Source organism: Neopsephotus bourkii, unplaced genomic scaffold, assembly GCF_033783945.1.
Source record: "Neopsephotus bourkii isolate Nb327-2 ecotype Australia unplaced genomic scaffold, CSIRO-AGI_Nbou_v1 NB_1037, whole genome shotgun sequence".
In the NCBI taxonomy this organism is placed as follows: Eukaryota; Metazoa; Chordata; class Aves; order Psittaciformes; family Psittacidae; genus Neopsephotus; species Neopsephotus bourkii.
Window position 1 is genome coordinate 104,390 of NW_026901526.1, and position 13,823 is coordinate 118,212.

A 13,823-nucleotide genomic window follows, 5' to 3' on the forward strand; every position below is an offset into this window, starting at 1 on the left:
CTGAACTAAACCTTTAATTTTAATGTGAGCTCATTTAATATGGGATGAAATTCTGTTTCAGATAAATCCAAACAATTTGACTTCTATAGGTGCACCTTCCAGCACTCAAAACAGTTAAATTTAATAATGAAAAGGTCAATAATTTTCCAAGTGTATTGGAGAAGTTATTTTCCTTTCTTACAGGACTTTGTGGTGGTCATACATTTTTCCTGAGCCTTGAGAAATGCCTTTAAAGCATTGCTTGAACATTGCTACATAAGTGATTTTACAAGCCACATTTTTCATGCTTAAAATGATTAACCACTATTAGCCTTTAACAGCTTTTCTGTGTGATATATAAGCTGTTATGTATAAGCTGTTGTATAGCAATGCTATCCAGAAGCTGTTAGGTTATATATAAGGGTACACAGTACTAGGAGCTTCCCGCCTAAAAAGGTGGATGCCTATGAGGAAGAAACAGTATTCACGCAAGTCAAAAAGGGGTTAATTAGCACTTTCTATGACACGTATTTTATCAGTCAGTGTAACTCTTGAAGCTGGAAGGCTTTAGACTAATAAAGAAGAAGAAAGCCACTTCAGGAAAACGGATCTGCAGTGAGCTCTGAGGAGATCTGAGCAAACAGCTCTGTTTGTTTGTAAACTGCTGTAAGAGCCCATCTGATGATGTAATTTCTGCCTCTGATGAAACATTCCTACATGTCTCTCTGCTGCTAGACAACCAGTTTTGTGTTCGAGGTCAGGTCTTTCTTCATTAACATCTTGGTATTCATGCTTTTGTGGGAGAAAGTGTAGGTTTCTCTTATGCAGGGGCTTGATCTTTGATGAGGAACTGATGTCAGTTTGACTGCCAACCAAATTGGCTTTGGCTTTACAGTCTGCTGTTGATAGTTCATTTGCAACTTGCATCTTGTGCCTTTTAAATATTTCACACATGCAGTGGCAATGATTGAAATTTAACATGCACATTTTCCAAAGCGTGACTTAAAATAAAATAGTATACAAAGTTAAAGCAAAACAGTTGTTAAAAATGTGCTTTTTAAGGATATATTGTGGGTTTTCATGGTCTCCTACATTTGATGCTTGCTTTTCCTCGTCTTGATACAGTAATTTTAACAGAGCTTCTTTTGTAAGCCTAAATTTTGCATTTGAATATGCACTTATTAGTCTTAAATATTGCATGTTAATAGAAGTCTGAGATATATTCCCTAAAACATTTTGCATATAAAAGTAACAGTATCTTAAAATTCGGTAATTGTTCTGGTAAGCTTATGGTGGCTTAAATTCTAGAGAATACACTGTATTACCAATGCAGAGGCCACAATTTTACTGAGGTGACAAGCCCTTTCCTTCTCGACTCTTATTCCCTCACAGTAAGAAATCTGATTGAAAGAGCATAGCATGTAGAAGCAAGCTGGCAACTTTCCCTCTGTGTGAGCTCAAGGACTGAAGATTATATTGCTGTGGGTCTCCAGAAAGGATTATGCTGCTGACGACAGTCACATGTTACAATTTTGCTCTGCCATGTAAATAGATTTGTGTTTCTATTACAGATACTGGCCCTGTTAGTTATAAAATAAATATGAGATATGAAACATATTTTCCAGAAGGTAACAACTTCAGAAGTGTCATTACTATCTATACTGACCCCTGAAATGGGAAGAAAAATTGAGCTTCAGCAAGAAGGAAAGAAACCAACCAAACAAAAAACAGGGCAGATTTTCTTCAGTGTGAATCTGGATATTCAAGGCAGCTAGTTAGCTGTGCTGGTACTGTACAACACTTGGATCAAAGAAAACCGTAATGCAGCTATGCTCTCTTTTAGCTGGGTTTGAGTCATGTAGTCCAGAAGAGATTGGTCTTTGTTTTGGAAAAGCAGTTCAGCTTTGCAGCTGCTGGAAAGGATTGAACTGAGCTGTCAGTCACTGACCCAGATACCTGCACGCTTAACTGGCTGACACAGAGATGTAACACCGTACATTTTTGCTGCCTTCGTATGACGTGCAAGGCCATGCATTGTCAGGTGCACATAACTGATCCCTTCAGCCTAGGTGAGGTACACTGTGACCCCCCGCTAAGGTAATAAATACAACATGAAGCAAAAACTGACAAAGACATAGCTTAGACCAGCTGTGGTTTTTATTCTTCGTGGGTAGTATGATTACAGGAAAATAACATATTCGGTATAAATGCAGCATTATTCTCAAAAGTAGTTTAGTTTTATACACCAAACCAAACTGTGTTGCTTTTCCCTTTCTTCCTTTTCCCCTCCTTTCCTTCCTCCCTCCAAATATACCAATGTCATCATCCTTACCACCTCAAGACTAGTTGACGGAAACTGTTGGAGTATTTTCAGTTGTTTTAAACTGTAGAGATTTTTTTCATTTCTATCCCTAGAGGCCTAAAATGCTGTTTCTTTGCCTCTTAAAATCATATTAGTCTTACTTTATCATTTATCATGAGGATGATCATGTTTCTCTTCCTCTCATTAAGTCACAAGCTGTCTTGATTTTTTCTTTCATTTTCAGCCCAATAATTTCTTATGTAAAACCAATGATTATAGCAAACAAGCTTTGCTTTGTCATAGTATTTCAAAGGTGAAAATCAGGACTAACTAAATAAGATGATTTTGCACTTGCAGACTGAAATAAGAAGTGCTCATCTAGTGGATATTATGATGCATTTCATGTAGTAACGCTTACTAAATAAGTGTTGTAATTTTTTTTTCTTTTTTTTTGTCTATTATTAGGATCCATACTATAGATTTAATGACGTGACGTACAGGTGGATCTCGCTGGATAACTGGACTTACAGCAGGACGTTCAAAACTCCTTTTGACTTCAGGTGAGCAGTAAAGATATGTCTAAGATAGTTCTGGGTCATCTTTCCTGCAGAACTGTGAGTTAATCTGTCAGCTCAAAATCTGCTTAATACTTTTGTATCTAATAAAACAAATTATGCAATAATGTGCAGCTGAAAAACTTGCTAAAGAGCACTTCAATAGTTGCTTTTTCTTGTGAGTTTGTTTTGTTGCTTTTTCTTTTCAATTGTTAAAAAGTTATTTATGAATTGCCAACTGAGGAAGCATAATAATTGGGCTAATTGGAAACTAGCCCTTCTGATCTGGTGGGTATGTGAACATGCTGTAGTGCAGACTTGAGCCATTTCAGCTGTCATCTTAATTTGACTCTGTAAAGAAATAATATAGCCACACTAAGTCAAATGTTTTTGGAGGTAGTGGAGGCAACTGCTGCGAAAGATAATGGTGGTATGCATTTTTGTATTTTCTGTCTCCTGTGTGTTGTTAACTCTGTGTATTCTAACAGGTTTTTTTGCATTTGTTATCTTCTGTAGAAAGTGGCAGAAAGTGAATTTGGTTTTTGAGGGAGTGGATACAGTAGCACAGATCCTGATTAATAATGTCACTCTTGGGAGAACAGACAACATGTTCAACAGATACGTGAGTAATGTGTTTTCTTCTGAAGGTAGTTCTGTTTTTTCTTCAAAGCCTTTTTGTGCTGAGCACTTTCAGTGCATTTAAGCACACAAGGTGCTCAGACACAGAACCTGTTGACCTGAGGACTGCATGTGTAATCTGATAACCGTTAGAACAAGAAGTATAGTTACCTTTCCATTAGTAGCAAGGTCAGATCTAGAAGTGAATGTGCCTTGTTCTAAATGAGTGGCCCCATGCAAGAGGATTAGTTCAGCTTCTTCAGCTATGTCTTGCTTCTTGTCACAACTCCAAGAAAACATGAGCTTAAATCTGTTATATTAGCTGTAAGTCTGCTAATTGGTATTAGAGTGGTTTGCATGTGAATACTAAAATGAAAATGCACGTGTTGTAAAGCCTTTGTGTTTCCATGCCATTTTTTTATATATGGGTTTGATTTTCTAATATTGGGCTTTTGATAACATTGCCTTGCATTTTTGAGCTTATCTTATGTTAAGCATGGGAGTACTCATTCTGTGGCAAAACCAAACTAATACAAATTAATTTTATAGCTTTAAAATACAAAATTATTCTGGGTACTAGCATAAGGGACAATCCTTGCTTTTAATAGAATCAAAAAAGAAAAGTTAAAGGAAGAATGTTAATGGAATACTGAAATAATATTAGTGGAGTAACTGAATTATAAAGGCAATCTGGTGTCTTCATATCTCACCATTTACCATTCTGGCAGGTTTTATTGCAGAGGTACTGGCCTAAGACATGAGAGCTAGATTCTGCCACCTCGGTGTGTGTACCTGGACCAAATAATTTAGATTCTCTGTGCTAAGTTTTACCATCAGGAAAATAAGAAATTTCATAGAGCTTTTATGAAATTGCAATTACTCACTATTTGGAGAGATTGCCAGCAGCAGGCTCTGTAGAATTGGGAAGGGATATTATGTTGCCTTTATTTCTGCAACTTCATTCAGTCTCAGATCATAACAGTTCATGAAATGGCCTTCCCTGTAAAACCAGAGTGTACTGTATTAGATTGAGTCTAAGATTACTGTGACCAAGACTTTTGCTTTGTCCACCTGTTCCACATGGCTACAACACCTTCAGGAAGGATTTTGTGAAGGCCCTATATGGGGGATGCTCTTTGCTTTGTAATTTTCAGCTGTATGCCACAGTGATGCTAGCTGGTCTGCTTAAAAGTTGGAAAAAAATCTCCAAGACTTGGTTTGTCACAGGTGAATGCTGAGAAGAAATGCATATTAGCCATTCGAACCATGTTATCTTGATAGCACAGGGTAGTTATGAAAGTAAGCGTTTATCCTTCTATCCAGTCACACAGAGGGGATTTTGTGACCCAGTGAGGAAGCCCCCAGATGCTTCATTTGATGCTGGCATAGAAGGTGTATCTGTACATATTTTTTGGGGGGTGAGAATGCAGGTAGCATGAAATACAGTTTTGCAGCATTCAAACAAAAGGCAGCTCAGTGCTTTGTGGTAGGTAAGCTACCAGCACCGTGTGAGTTGGAAGGACTCTTGTATAGACCAGCTTTCTGAGTTTGAACAAGGTGTATTTCTAAAGATGCAGATGAGTTCTGAGTGAGCAAGGGAGGGTAAAGATTCTCTTGCTGTCCTTATCCTTCAGGCACTTCCATGTGCAAGCGAAGTGCTGTAGCCTGCAATCAAGGCTCAGAATGGGGAAAGTGGTTTGCCCAGAAACATCTTGTATCCAGAATGTTACTGTGTGTTTTTTTTCAGCTTAAGAAGTAGCTTTTCTTTTCCTTCAAAACCAGAGCCTTTTGAGACTGTACTTCAAATACCATTGAATAATATATATATGGTATTAAAATCCCATTGTAACAGTGATTATAAATCTCACAAACAAATGTCAGCACTGCAATGATTTTATCCTGTTTTCTTGACCTAGAGCTTTGATATTACCAGTGTGATCAAGGAGGTCAATTTTATTGAAGTCTGTTTCTTATCAGCCATTTCCTATGCAGCAGAGCAGAATAGATGTCACAAAGGATACAGCATCCCCCCGGCGTGTCCTCCACCTGTGCAGAAAGGAGAGTGCCACGGTAATTTCATCAGAAAGGTAGGGGCAGAATTGTTTGTCTCTGGCTTCAGGCTTGGAAAGAGGAATGCACCACGTGCTGTCCTTACAGATGTATTCTGAAACCTGCAATGTCATTTTATAGGTGGGGAATTTTTCATTGCAGCTTCCTTCTCTTGTCCCTAGAAACCTGTAACCTGGCATAAGAAGGCCATGCTTTGTATCTGGATGATAAGAATGTTTAAAAGGCGGTTTTGTCAAGGAGTCAGAAAGGAGACTTGCTCCTATGGGAGAAGGATAGCACTGGGAAATGTGTAATCATTATATTTTGATCCACTGGGTGGGTTTAGCAACGTATGCTGACAATAGGATTCACTGTTACAAATACCAGTGTATATTGCCAAGGCTGTAAAAATCTCAGCAAAGCATTTTCGTGAGTGTTTGCTATTGCTCATGTACTCTGCTGTTTATACTGGTCAGCTCTGGCATGTCACAAGAAGTGTTACCTAACAGAAGACTTGTTCTCATAATAAGATGAAAACAGTGTTGAAAAATGTGACTTACAAGGAAGGACATTGTCAGTGAAAACAACAATGTAATATGTAAGCTCAGAAACTCTGATTTCAGACCTTGCTTCATTCCTGTTTAAACTTAATCACAGCAAACTATCACCTGAGTAGCATCTCATGTATTTCTGATAGCTTTGCAGCAGCTAGAGACAATAGCTTGGTGATCTTATTTTGGGATTTCTCTTTTTGGGTGTTTTTGCATGTTTGTTTCCATGTAAATGCCTTTCTTGTTAATTATTTTTGATCTTTTTAATTAAGTCCTTTTAAAGCCTCCTCAGAAAAATTACTAGAGTCCTGTTAACCTAAACCCAGATGAAACTTCCTTTAAAATTTGGTAAGGGAAAGAGGGACATCATATTGTCCTGGGAAAATCCTTCAGGATTAAGAGGCTGTCTTTATTACTTCTTGCTGCTGCTTTTATTTTCACTGTGTATTAAAAAGTTGATTAATTCTTCTGAGTCCATCGTGTTTCTTACAAATCAGTGCAGGGAGGAGCTTGGAAGGAAGAAGGCACTTAAATAGCTGTAGTCTTATTTATAGAGCAAAAATGGCCAGGAATGATTTTATGCTTTACTGAACTATACTTTCAAATTTGTAAGAAAGTATCCTAGCACTTTTCCTCAAAGGAGTTGTTTGGCTGTACTTGGAAGCCACTCCAGACATTTCCAGAAACATTTTTATGGAACATAATGCCAAGTATATGGCAACAACAACAGTGATGTCACATTTTAAAAGTAATTAAACATACTAGGAAATTGCTAAAGTAAGCTGGCTGCTTGCCATCTTAATGTAATGGAGAGCTGTTCACATGTTTGAGGTCCAGTATTAAGTGCAGTCAGTGTATCTAAATCTTAATAGGAATTGTGGCAAAACTCAAGCCTTTCACTGGTAATGTACTTCAATGGTACAAGCATATCATTCCTTCAACTACTATTTCTGATAGCAGTCTCTGCAATATTATTAGTGAAGCCTGACATTTATTTATTTTTTAGAAAGGGAAAATGACTTTCAATCTGACTTGTTTTCTAAGAATGTATTGTCCCTGTTTTTGCACTTGAGATAGGTACAGTGCTTGCTTCCTGGAAGGCTCTTTTGCAACTTGATAGGCAGGCAGGCTGGCTTCAGCAATGCAAGGGATAGGCCAGACTTGTGCAATGTGGTTTGCCAAAATTAGTATGCCTTGGCTGTAAGTTATTAGTCTCTAAATTTAGAACTGTAGGTCACTGTACAAGACTTTAAGGAAATCTATAGTATCTGCTTTGGGGGCTGGGGCTGTGTGAAGCTCAGAGGGCAGCTGAATAGACGTCTTCAAGGGATTTGTTAATTAGAGGTCTGACCAGGTTTGAAAACAGCTAAACAGAAAGCAGTGTAGATACTTCTGTGCCTGAGCAGCATTTTATAATTCTGACATTCTGATGTTAGAACCAGAACTAAGCTATTTCTCAACCATTTTTTTGTTCCCTTTGTTTTTATATAAAAGAACCATAAAAAGGGGAGAAACAGTGAACATGACTGAACTACACAAACGCGCCAGACATACACATTTCTTTCCTTGAACTAATCTGCAGTGTTACAACTAAAAATAGGAATTAAAGTATTTCACATGTACCCACAATTTTTAATTTAATATTGTTCTATTAGAATACTCTAACATTTATAACCATCAGTTTTCTGCTTACTTTGTCTTTTATGGATACGATTAAATACTGGCATTACAAATTAAGGTAGTTCAGAACTGAATGGAGAGTAACCTAGGGTTCGTTGTTCGTTTTTTGATCTTTACTGTTTTGGGAGTTTTTTGTAAGTGGTGAGCTAGGCGGTGTTTTGTTATCTCAGTAATACAAAATTTCATTATACATGGATGTTTAATGCAAATTTTTATGGTTAATATAGGTAGTAGCAGCAGAGTTTTGGTCAAGAAATGAAAAGATACTGCAGGCTTTCCTGGGTTTGTGGAAATTGAAAAAATTCTTTTAGTGCATAGCAGTATTTTCTTTCTAGATAGCAAATAATTTTTGTTGCTGGCACAGCACTGATGTCTGTGTGAAAAATAGGTAATTGTAACTGTATAATTCTGTATTTCAGGAGCAGTGTTCATTTAGTTGGGACTGGGGCCCTTCTTTTCCCACTCAAGGAATCTGGAAAGATGTTAGGATTGAGGCTTATAACCAATATCACCTGATTTACTTTTCTTTGACTTCTCTCTTTGGTAAGTCTACTTTGTTACTACTTTTTATTGTTTTCATCTTTGGAATAGGAACCACTTTATTGTTAAGCTCAGTTAACTGCAATCTGGGAAGCTTCTGTTGTTTTATCATGACTTTGCATGCAGTTCTTCCTATGGCACACCCTTTTAGGACCTGACACAGTACTTCAGTATAAGCAATAGTGATTAAAAATGTTAGAATTCAGAATCTTTTTATGCTTAAGGATCCCCGCATAACTGCAGAAATATATGTAATATAGCTGAGGCTAGCCCCTGTTCTCCTGTTTTGTAAATAATTTTTTTTGGCACGAGTTTTCACCAAGACTCTGAATAAATATGTCTCACATTTAAAACAAAGACAAAGCTGCTATGGGAATCTAGCTTTGTGTTGGGAAGCAAATGCACAGTGAACAGAGTTTCAAGAGCACGGAGTTTTCAGGACACAACATGAAGTCAGAGAGAAATGCAGTCGTGCTATACAAGGATAATTTGTTAAAGCTGCAATTTGAGAGGATGGTCTCCTGTGTTCCTGCTACCTAACTTACCGAACCGGTTTCCTCCCTTGATGTGCGTGGTCTTTGATTTTCACCTCCTTTGTCCTGGAGATTATTGCCGCTGAGTAAAAGTAGTTAATTTTCTGTTGAAACTTTTTGTAAGCAGTAATATGCCCCGTTGCAGACCACCCACATGCTTTCTTTCACTGCCTGTTGAGCCCAGTGGTCAGTGGAGTAAAGGCTAGCACATGAGTCTTCTGCAGTGGGTTGAATTTCAGCCCTTGGGAACAGAGTTGTTGTGTATGAATAAAAGAGGAAGACGTCACTCCTTGGCTACTTTAAAAGCTTCCTGAAATAGCTGCAGGTCTTAGCTAGAATTAACGTGACTGGAATTTCCACGGAAAGCCCCAGTACAGACTCTGTGTGCTCCCTAAAATTTAGTTACAGTGAAAACCTTACTGGTCCCTCCCACATTCCCACAACTCCACCTTCTGGTAGGTAAAATCTTACTATCTGAGTAAGCAGAGAGCAAACCTCTTCATTCAGCAGAGAGAGTGGTTTGGAACCAGAGCCAGAGCTTATTAGTATTCAAATATAGTAACATTTGAAAAGTAAAGAGTAAATGGATAACTTGAATTTAAGCTGCCTATGCAGTTATATTGCTCATCAGATTTGGTGTCATAGCCCTTCTACCACTGAGTCTATAAAAGATTAATTGTTCATGATTTCTCTGCCTAGACCCCACAGTTCATGTAGTTAAGAGTGGGCTGGAAATTTCTGTCTGCACTTGGAAGGGAGGGAAAACCCACTGTAATGGCTGACCTTTGTGGGGTGGATGTTTCTTTTTTAACCCCTTCAACATTTCAGAAAATTGGTCTTTCCTGGGTAATACTGGATGGAACATAAACTTGGGAACACGTTCACTGCTATTCATTCTATGAACAGTGAAAATCACACCAGAGCTGAATGTAGTTCTTTGCTTTTGGAGGGAGCTCTCTTTCTCTCCTAGATGACGAGGCCCTCAGTGACATGGTTTAATGGTGCCCTTGGCAGTGCTGGAGTAATGGTTGGACCTGATCTTAAAGGTCTTTTCCAATCTAGTTGATTCTATGATTCTATAAGAAGGAGAGCTAGAATATATACATGAAAAGAGAAAGTAAGTGATTAATACAAAATATGTCTTAGTTCTAGTTTTCCTTGTTTTCTGTTTGGTTTACTTTTGTTTAGATGTTAATCTGTAGTATTTGAAGTATGGGAGTAGCCAAGCTATGTACATAGTTAGGCAATTTAATTGCTGAATTTAATGGGAAATTTACACATTAATCTTGAGTACCCTTGACCCTGGCTTGCCTTATTCAGTAGGTTCTGTAAAGGAGACTACAGTCTAAGGTAACTATAGAGGGCTCTTGGGGAAGTCATTAACTTGTTTCCTCTACCACACTCCAGCGACAAAAGGAACATAAAGATATAGCCCATCAGGTCTAGACACAATGGGCCCAATTTATCCCCAGCATAACCCCATTCATTTTGTCTAGTGACTCTGGGATGAATTCAGCTCATTTTCTGTTAATACTGTTTTTGTTTCATTGACAAAAGTGATTGTGATTACGATCTTTCCCAAAGAGTACCATGTTCGTATGAGTGCTGACTGAAAGCAAATGTAATGTCTATGGGAGCTGGTGGGAAAAAACTCCTTCCTATTGAAGTGACTGGTGTCATGATCTCTGACTTGTACAAAACTCTGAAAAAGCCCCTGGATGGCTTTCAAATGAAAAGAGAGTTATGAAACATAAATCATAGTGTGTAGTTCTCTTCTAAGTTGGCAAATGCAAACACAGATATCAAATGCATTAAACAAAAATATTAACCTTGTGGGTCTGGTTCAAACACAGCCTGAAAATTATTAAATTTAATCTGAGGTGTTTGAATCGTTTCTTTGATGAGAGATCATCTTAACTAGTAGCAATATAAGCACAATTCCTCAATTCCCATTTTTTTTCTCCCCCGTCACTTAGTAAAGAGTACTCAGAAGTGGCGTCTTGAAATCGAGGCTATTTTTGATGTAGTCAGCTCCAAGCCAATTGTGGGTCTTGTAATTGTGAACATTCCCGAATTGCAAACACAGCAAACATTCAATGTGACGCTTCAACCTGGAGAAGGCAGCATTGTGCTGCTTGTAAACATCAACAAGGTAAGGAGGTGTATGTAGAAGGCTGTCCAACTGCAAAAAGTTTCCCCTGGTTTCTAATGTATTGTTCTGTCTCCATGCCAGTCAGGCCTCCCTTCCCTTCCTTACTGTGTTCCTGACATTAAAAACAGGTCTGTTTATCCCTTACAAGATAGAAGAACAGTTCTTTTCCTCTCTAAAAATTGGTGTTTGTGGGCTATGCAGCTTAGTGTCAAAAAGATAATGAAACCTTTTCCTTACTGCAAAACAAAAAGATCAGATCATCACCAGCCACTGTTAAATGAGCTGTTTAGGTAGATCACCTTTGGATACTCTGTGTCACTTCGCTTAACTGACAGCAGGTATCTTGTCTCCCATGCTATTGTTTACTGGGCTGATTGGGAGTAGAATATACTATGATATGCACGGTTCTCAAGAAGAAACATTCCTCAAACCTCTTAGTAGATAACTCTTTCAGGTAATTAAAATGAAAGAGGCCTATGAAGAACTTGTCTAGCAGTAAGGTTGGTGGAAATCTTTAGTAGTACTTCTTTACATTGAATTGTAGTCTCTTGGGTGGACAAAACTGAGGAGGAACTTTAGAGCAATAAAGGATGCTCTAATGAGGAGAGAACTCAATTGAAAAAAATGAATTTGGCATGCACCCTAGTGATGAAAGAGGAAAGAATTGATCTGCTTGCTTTCAGACGGTGTTGAGAAACTATCTCATGGCAGACCAACATGATTTAACTTCTACAGAATTTGTTTTGTTTGTGGGTTTGGGTTTGGTTGTTTGGAAACTTGTGTTCTATTAGATGTGATTAGGAAAAGATATATAGGCTTGAGAGATGAAGAAAATCAGCGTGTCTGTTCTAGCTGACAAATAGGTAGCTGTCTTGAGTTAGTCAGTGATCCCAGTGTGGCAAAAAGAAGTATGAATTTTTCTTGGCTTCTCGCTCAGAGAGCAGGGCCCTAGCAGAGCTGACTGTGCAGAACTGAACCTGACAGCAGCAGGCCCAGGCCATTGGGCAGGGTGGGAGCCCTGTCAGGCACAGTGACAGCAGGCACAAATGATGCTGGAGCCATCAGCATAATGGGAGTTGCCATCTGCTTCACTGCTACATGGCACAGTTAGATTTGTGGGTGAACGATGTGCTGTGAGCAGGAATCTGGGGCTTCTGACAATTCTGGCTGTTAAAAACTGAGGGTCTGCCCTCAAATCTTTGTATATTTTATTGACTATACTGATTTTCTCCACTGCTGTGTATCTCTGCATTTGTTTCCCCAGTTTGAATGCATTATGCATGTGTTCTCAAGTTCTCTTATCAGTTGAATGGAGAAAAAGCATGTGTTCAAGACAAGCAGGGTATTTATGTTTTAGTATGAACATTCAGTGACTTGCATACTTATGTGCTTTATTTTGACATGAAAGCATAAAAGCATACAAACATGATTTTTGTTACTGTTGTCATCTGATATGCAGTTTGCATGAGAAATTACAAATACCCAGTTTCATTTAAAACATCATTAGTCTCTGTTTAGCCTTTTCAGGGGTTACATTAAGCAGGCACTGCAATGTGAAACTTCAAAAAATATTTTGGTTTATTTATTTGTCCCATCCTCAACCTCAGAAGAAATCTGTCAGTGGAGTGTGACTGCAAGTTTGTGAGGAAGTACTTCCTTCAGAGCAGAAGCAACAGTGTGTTTTTATTCTTTCTACACAAAAGGCTTTGCTGCATGAATTCACATCAGCTGATTTTGCAAGAAGCTCTGCAGTGTGTTCTCATGATGAGAGAGATAGCCTAACAGAGCCCTTACTCTGTACAACTGACTTGTGTGGTGCTTATTAAATAATGAGATCTCACTAGAAATTTATTCCTTATTCTAGTTGCGATCTTATTGCAGATTATGTTGTGAAATCAGTAGGTGCTTGAGTGGTGTGTATCACCCGCAGTCTTCCTGCAGTTGCCACGCAAAGTGCTGTGTTGTCAACATGGCAGCGTTTTGCTTATAAGCTAATGGTGAGCGTGAGGATGACATCATTAGTGGCCAATGAGACACTCCAGCCATGCCAGGCAGCTGCAAACGCTCCCTTGCTGTCGAGGCACACGCTGATTTTGTGCTTCCATTTGTATCCATGCAACACAGAGATTAGTACTTTCGTACAAGTAGTTATGATAATTCTGCACTGGGGAAGCTGAAATGTTAGTAGATACATTCATGATTGTGTCCAAGTATGGCTACAGTGAAACTTATTGTTGGGCTGCTCTGTGGCCTCATTTTATTTGAAAAGATTGAGGCACTCCTCACATGGCTCTATTCAGTGCTGATCCCTCCATTGTTTGGTTGCATGCATTACTGCTTTCTTTCCACGATTTTTGGGTTGCGCATTCAGCTGCAAATGTTGGCAGTAGGACTGAGCAGCTGAACTAGGGGGCTGGGATGAAGATATAAATATTACTCTGTGCTAGAAAAATGAGAAAAATAATTCTGTCATCCTAGAGGTAGGGTTTTTTTATGTTTGTAAAAATTATTGAGTACTAATTATATGATTAAGAAGCATAGAGAAAAAATGAAAACACTGAAAATAATGACATTTGTCTTAAAAGCTTGATATAAGCAGTCAGCATGGTCACACATTAGCAAAGTCACAACTTAAAAGTGTCACCTCAGTATATTGAGTGTTGAAAAGATAAAAGGGGCTCCTCAATGAGAGGAGGGGTATGATACAGAGGCTAGTGAACGGTAACTGCTCCTGACACAGATATCGCTTTAAATAATTTTCACCTCAGAGCTGCAGCTGGAGAGATCATAGTTACCGTGGCTCAGCTGAGGCACAGAAAACTCATTACAGCTGTGGTTATTCAGTCACAGATATTTGAGCCCCTG

The 13,823-nt window shown here is 38.5% G+C and overlaps 1 protein-coding gene across 2 annotated transcripts in view; it reads left to right on the forward strand.

Moving 5' to 3' along the window:
* The window catches only part of MANBA (mannosidase beta), a 62,655-nt gene that overhangs the window by 17,708 nt on the left and 31,124 nt on the right, over positions 1-13,823 (forward strand). The window contains exons 2-6 of one of the 2 annotated variants that reach the window (XM_061360900.1): positions 2,747-2,841; positions 3,352-3,457; positions 5,370-5,540; positions 8,153-8,276; positions 10,783-10,958. In XM_061360900.1, coding sequence (XP_061216884.1) covers positions 2,747-2,841; positions 3,352-3,457; positions 5,370-5,540; positions 8,153-8,276; positions 10,783-10,958 — 672 coding nt within the window. Of the gene's footprint in view, positions 1-2,746; positions 2,842-3,323; positions 3,458-5,369; positions 5,541-8,152; positions 8,277-10,782; positions 10,959-13,823 lie in introns of those variants that run through there. The other variant, XM_061360901.1, reaches the window with a different exon arrangement.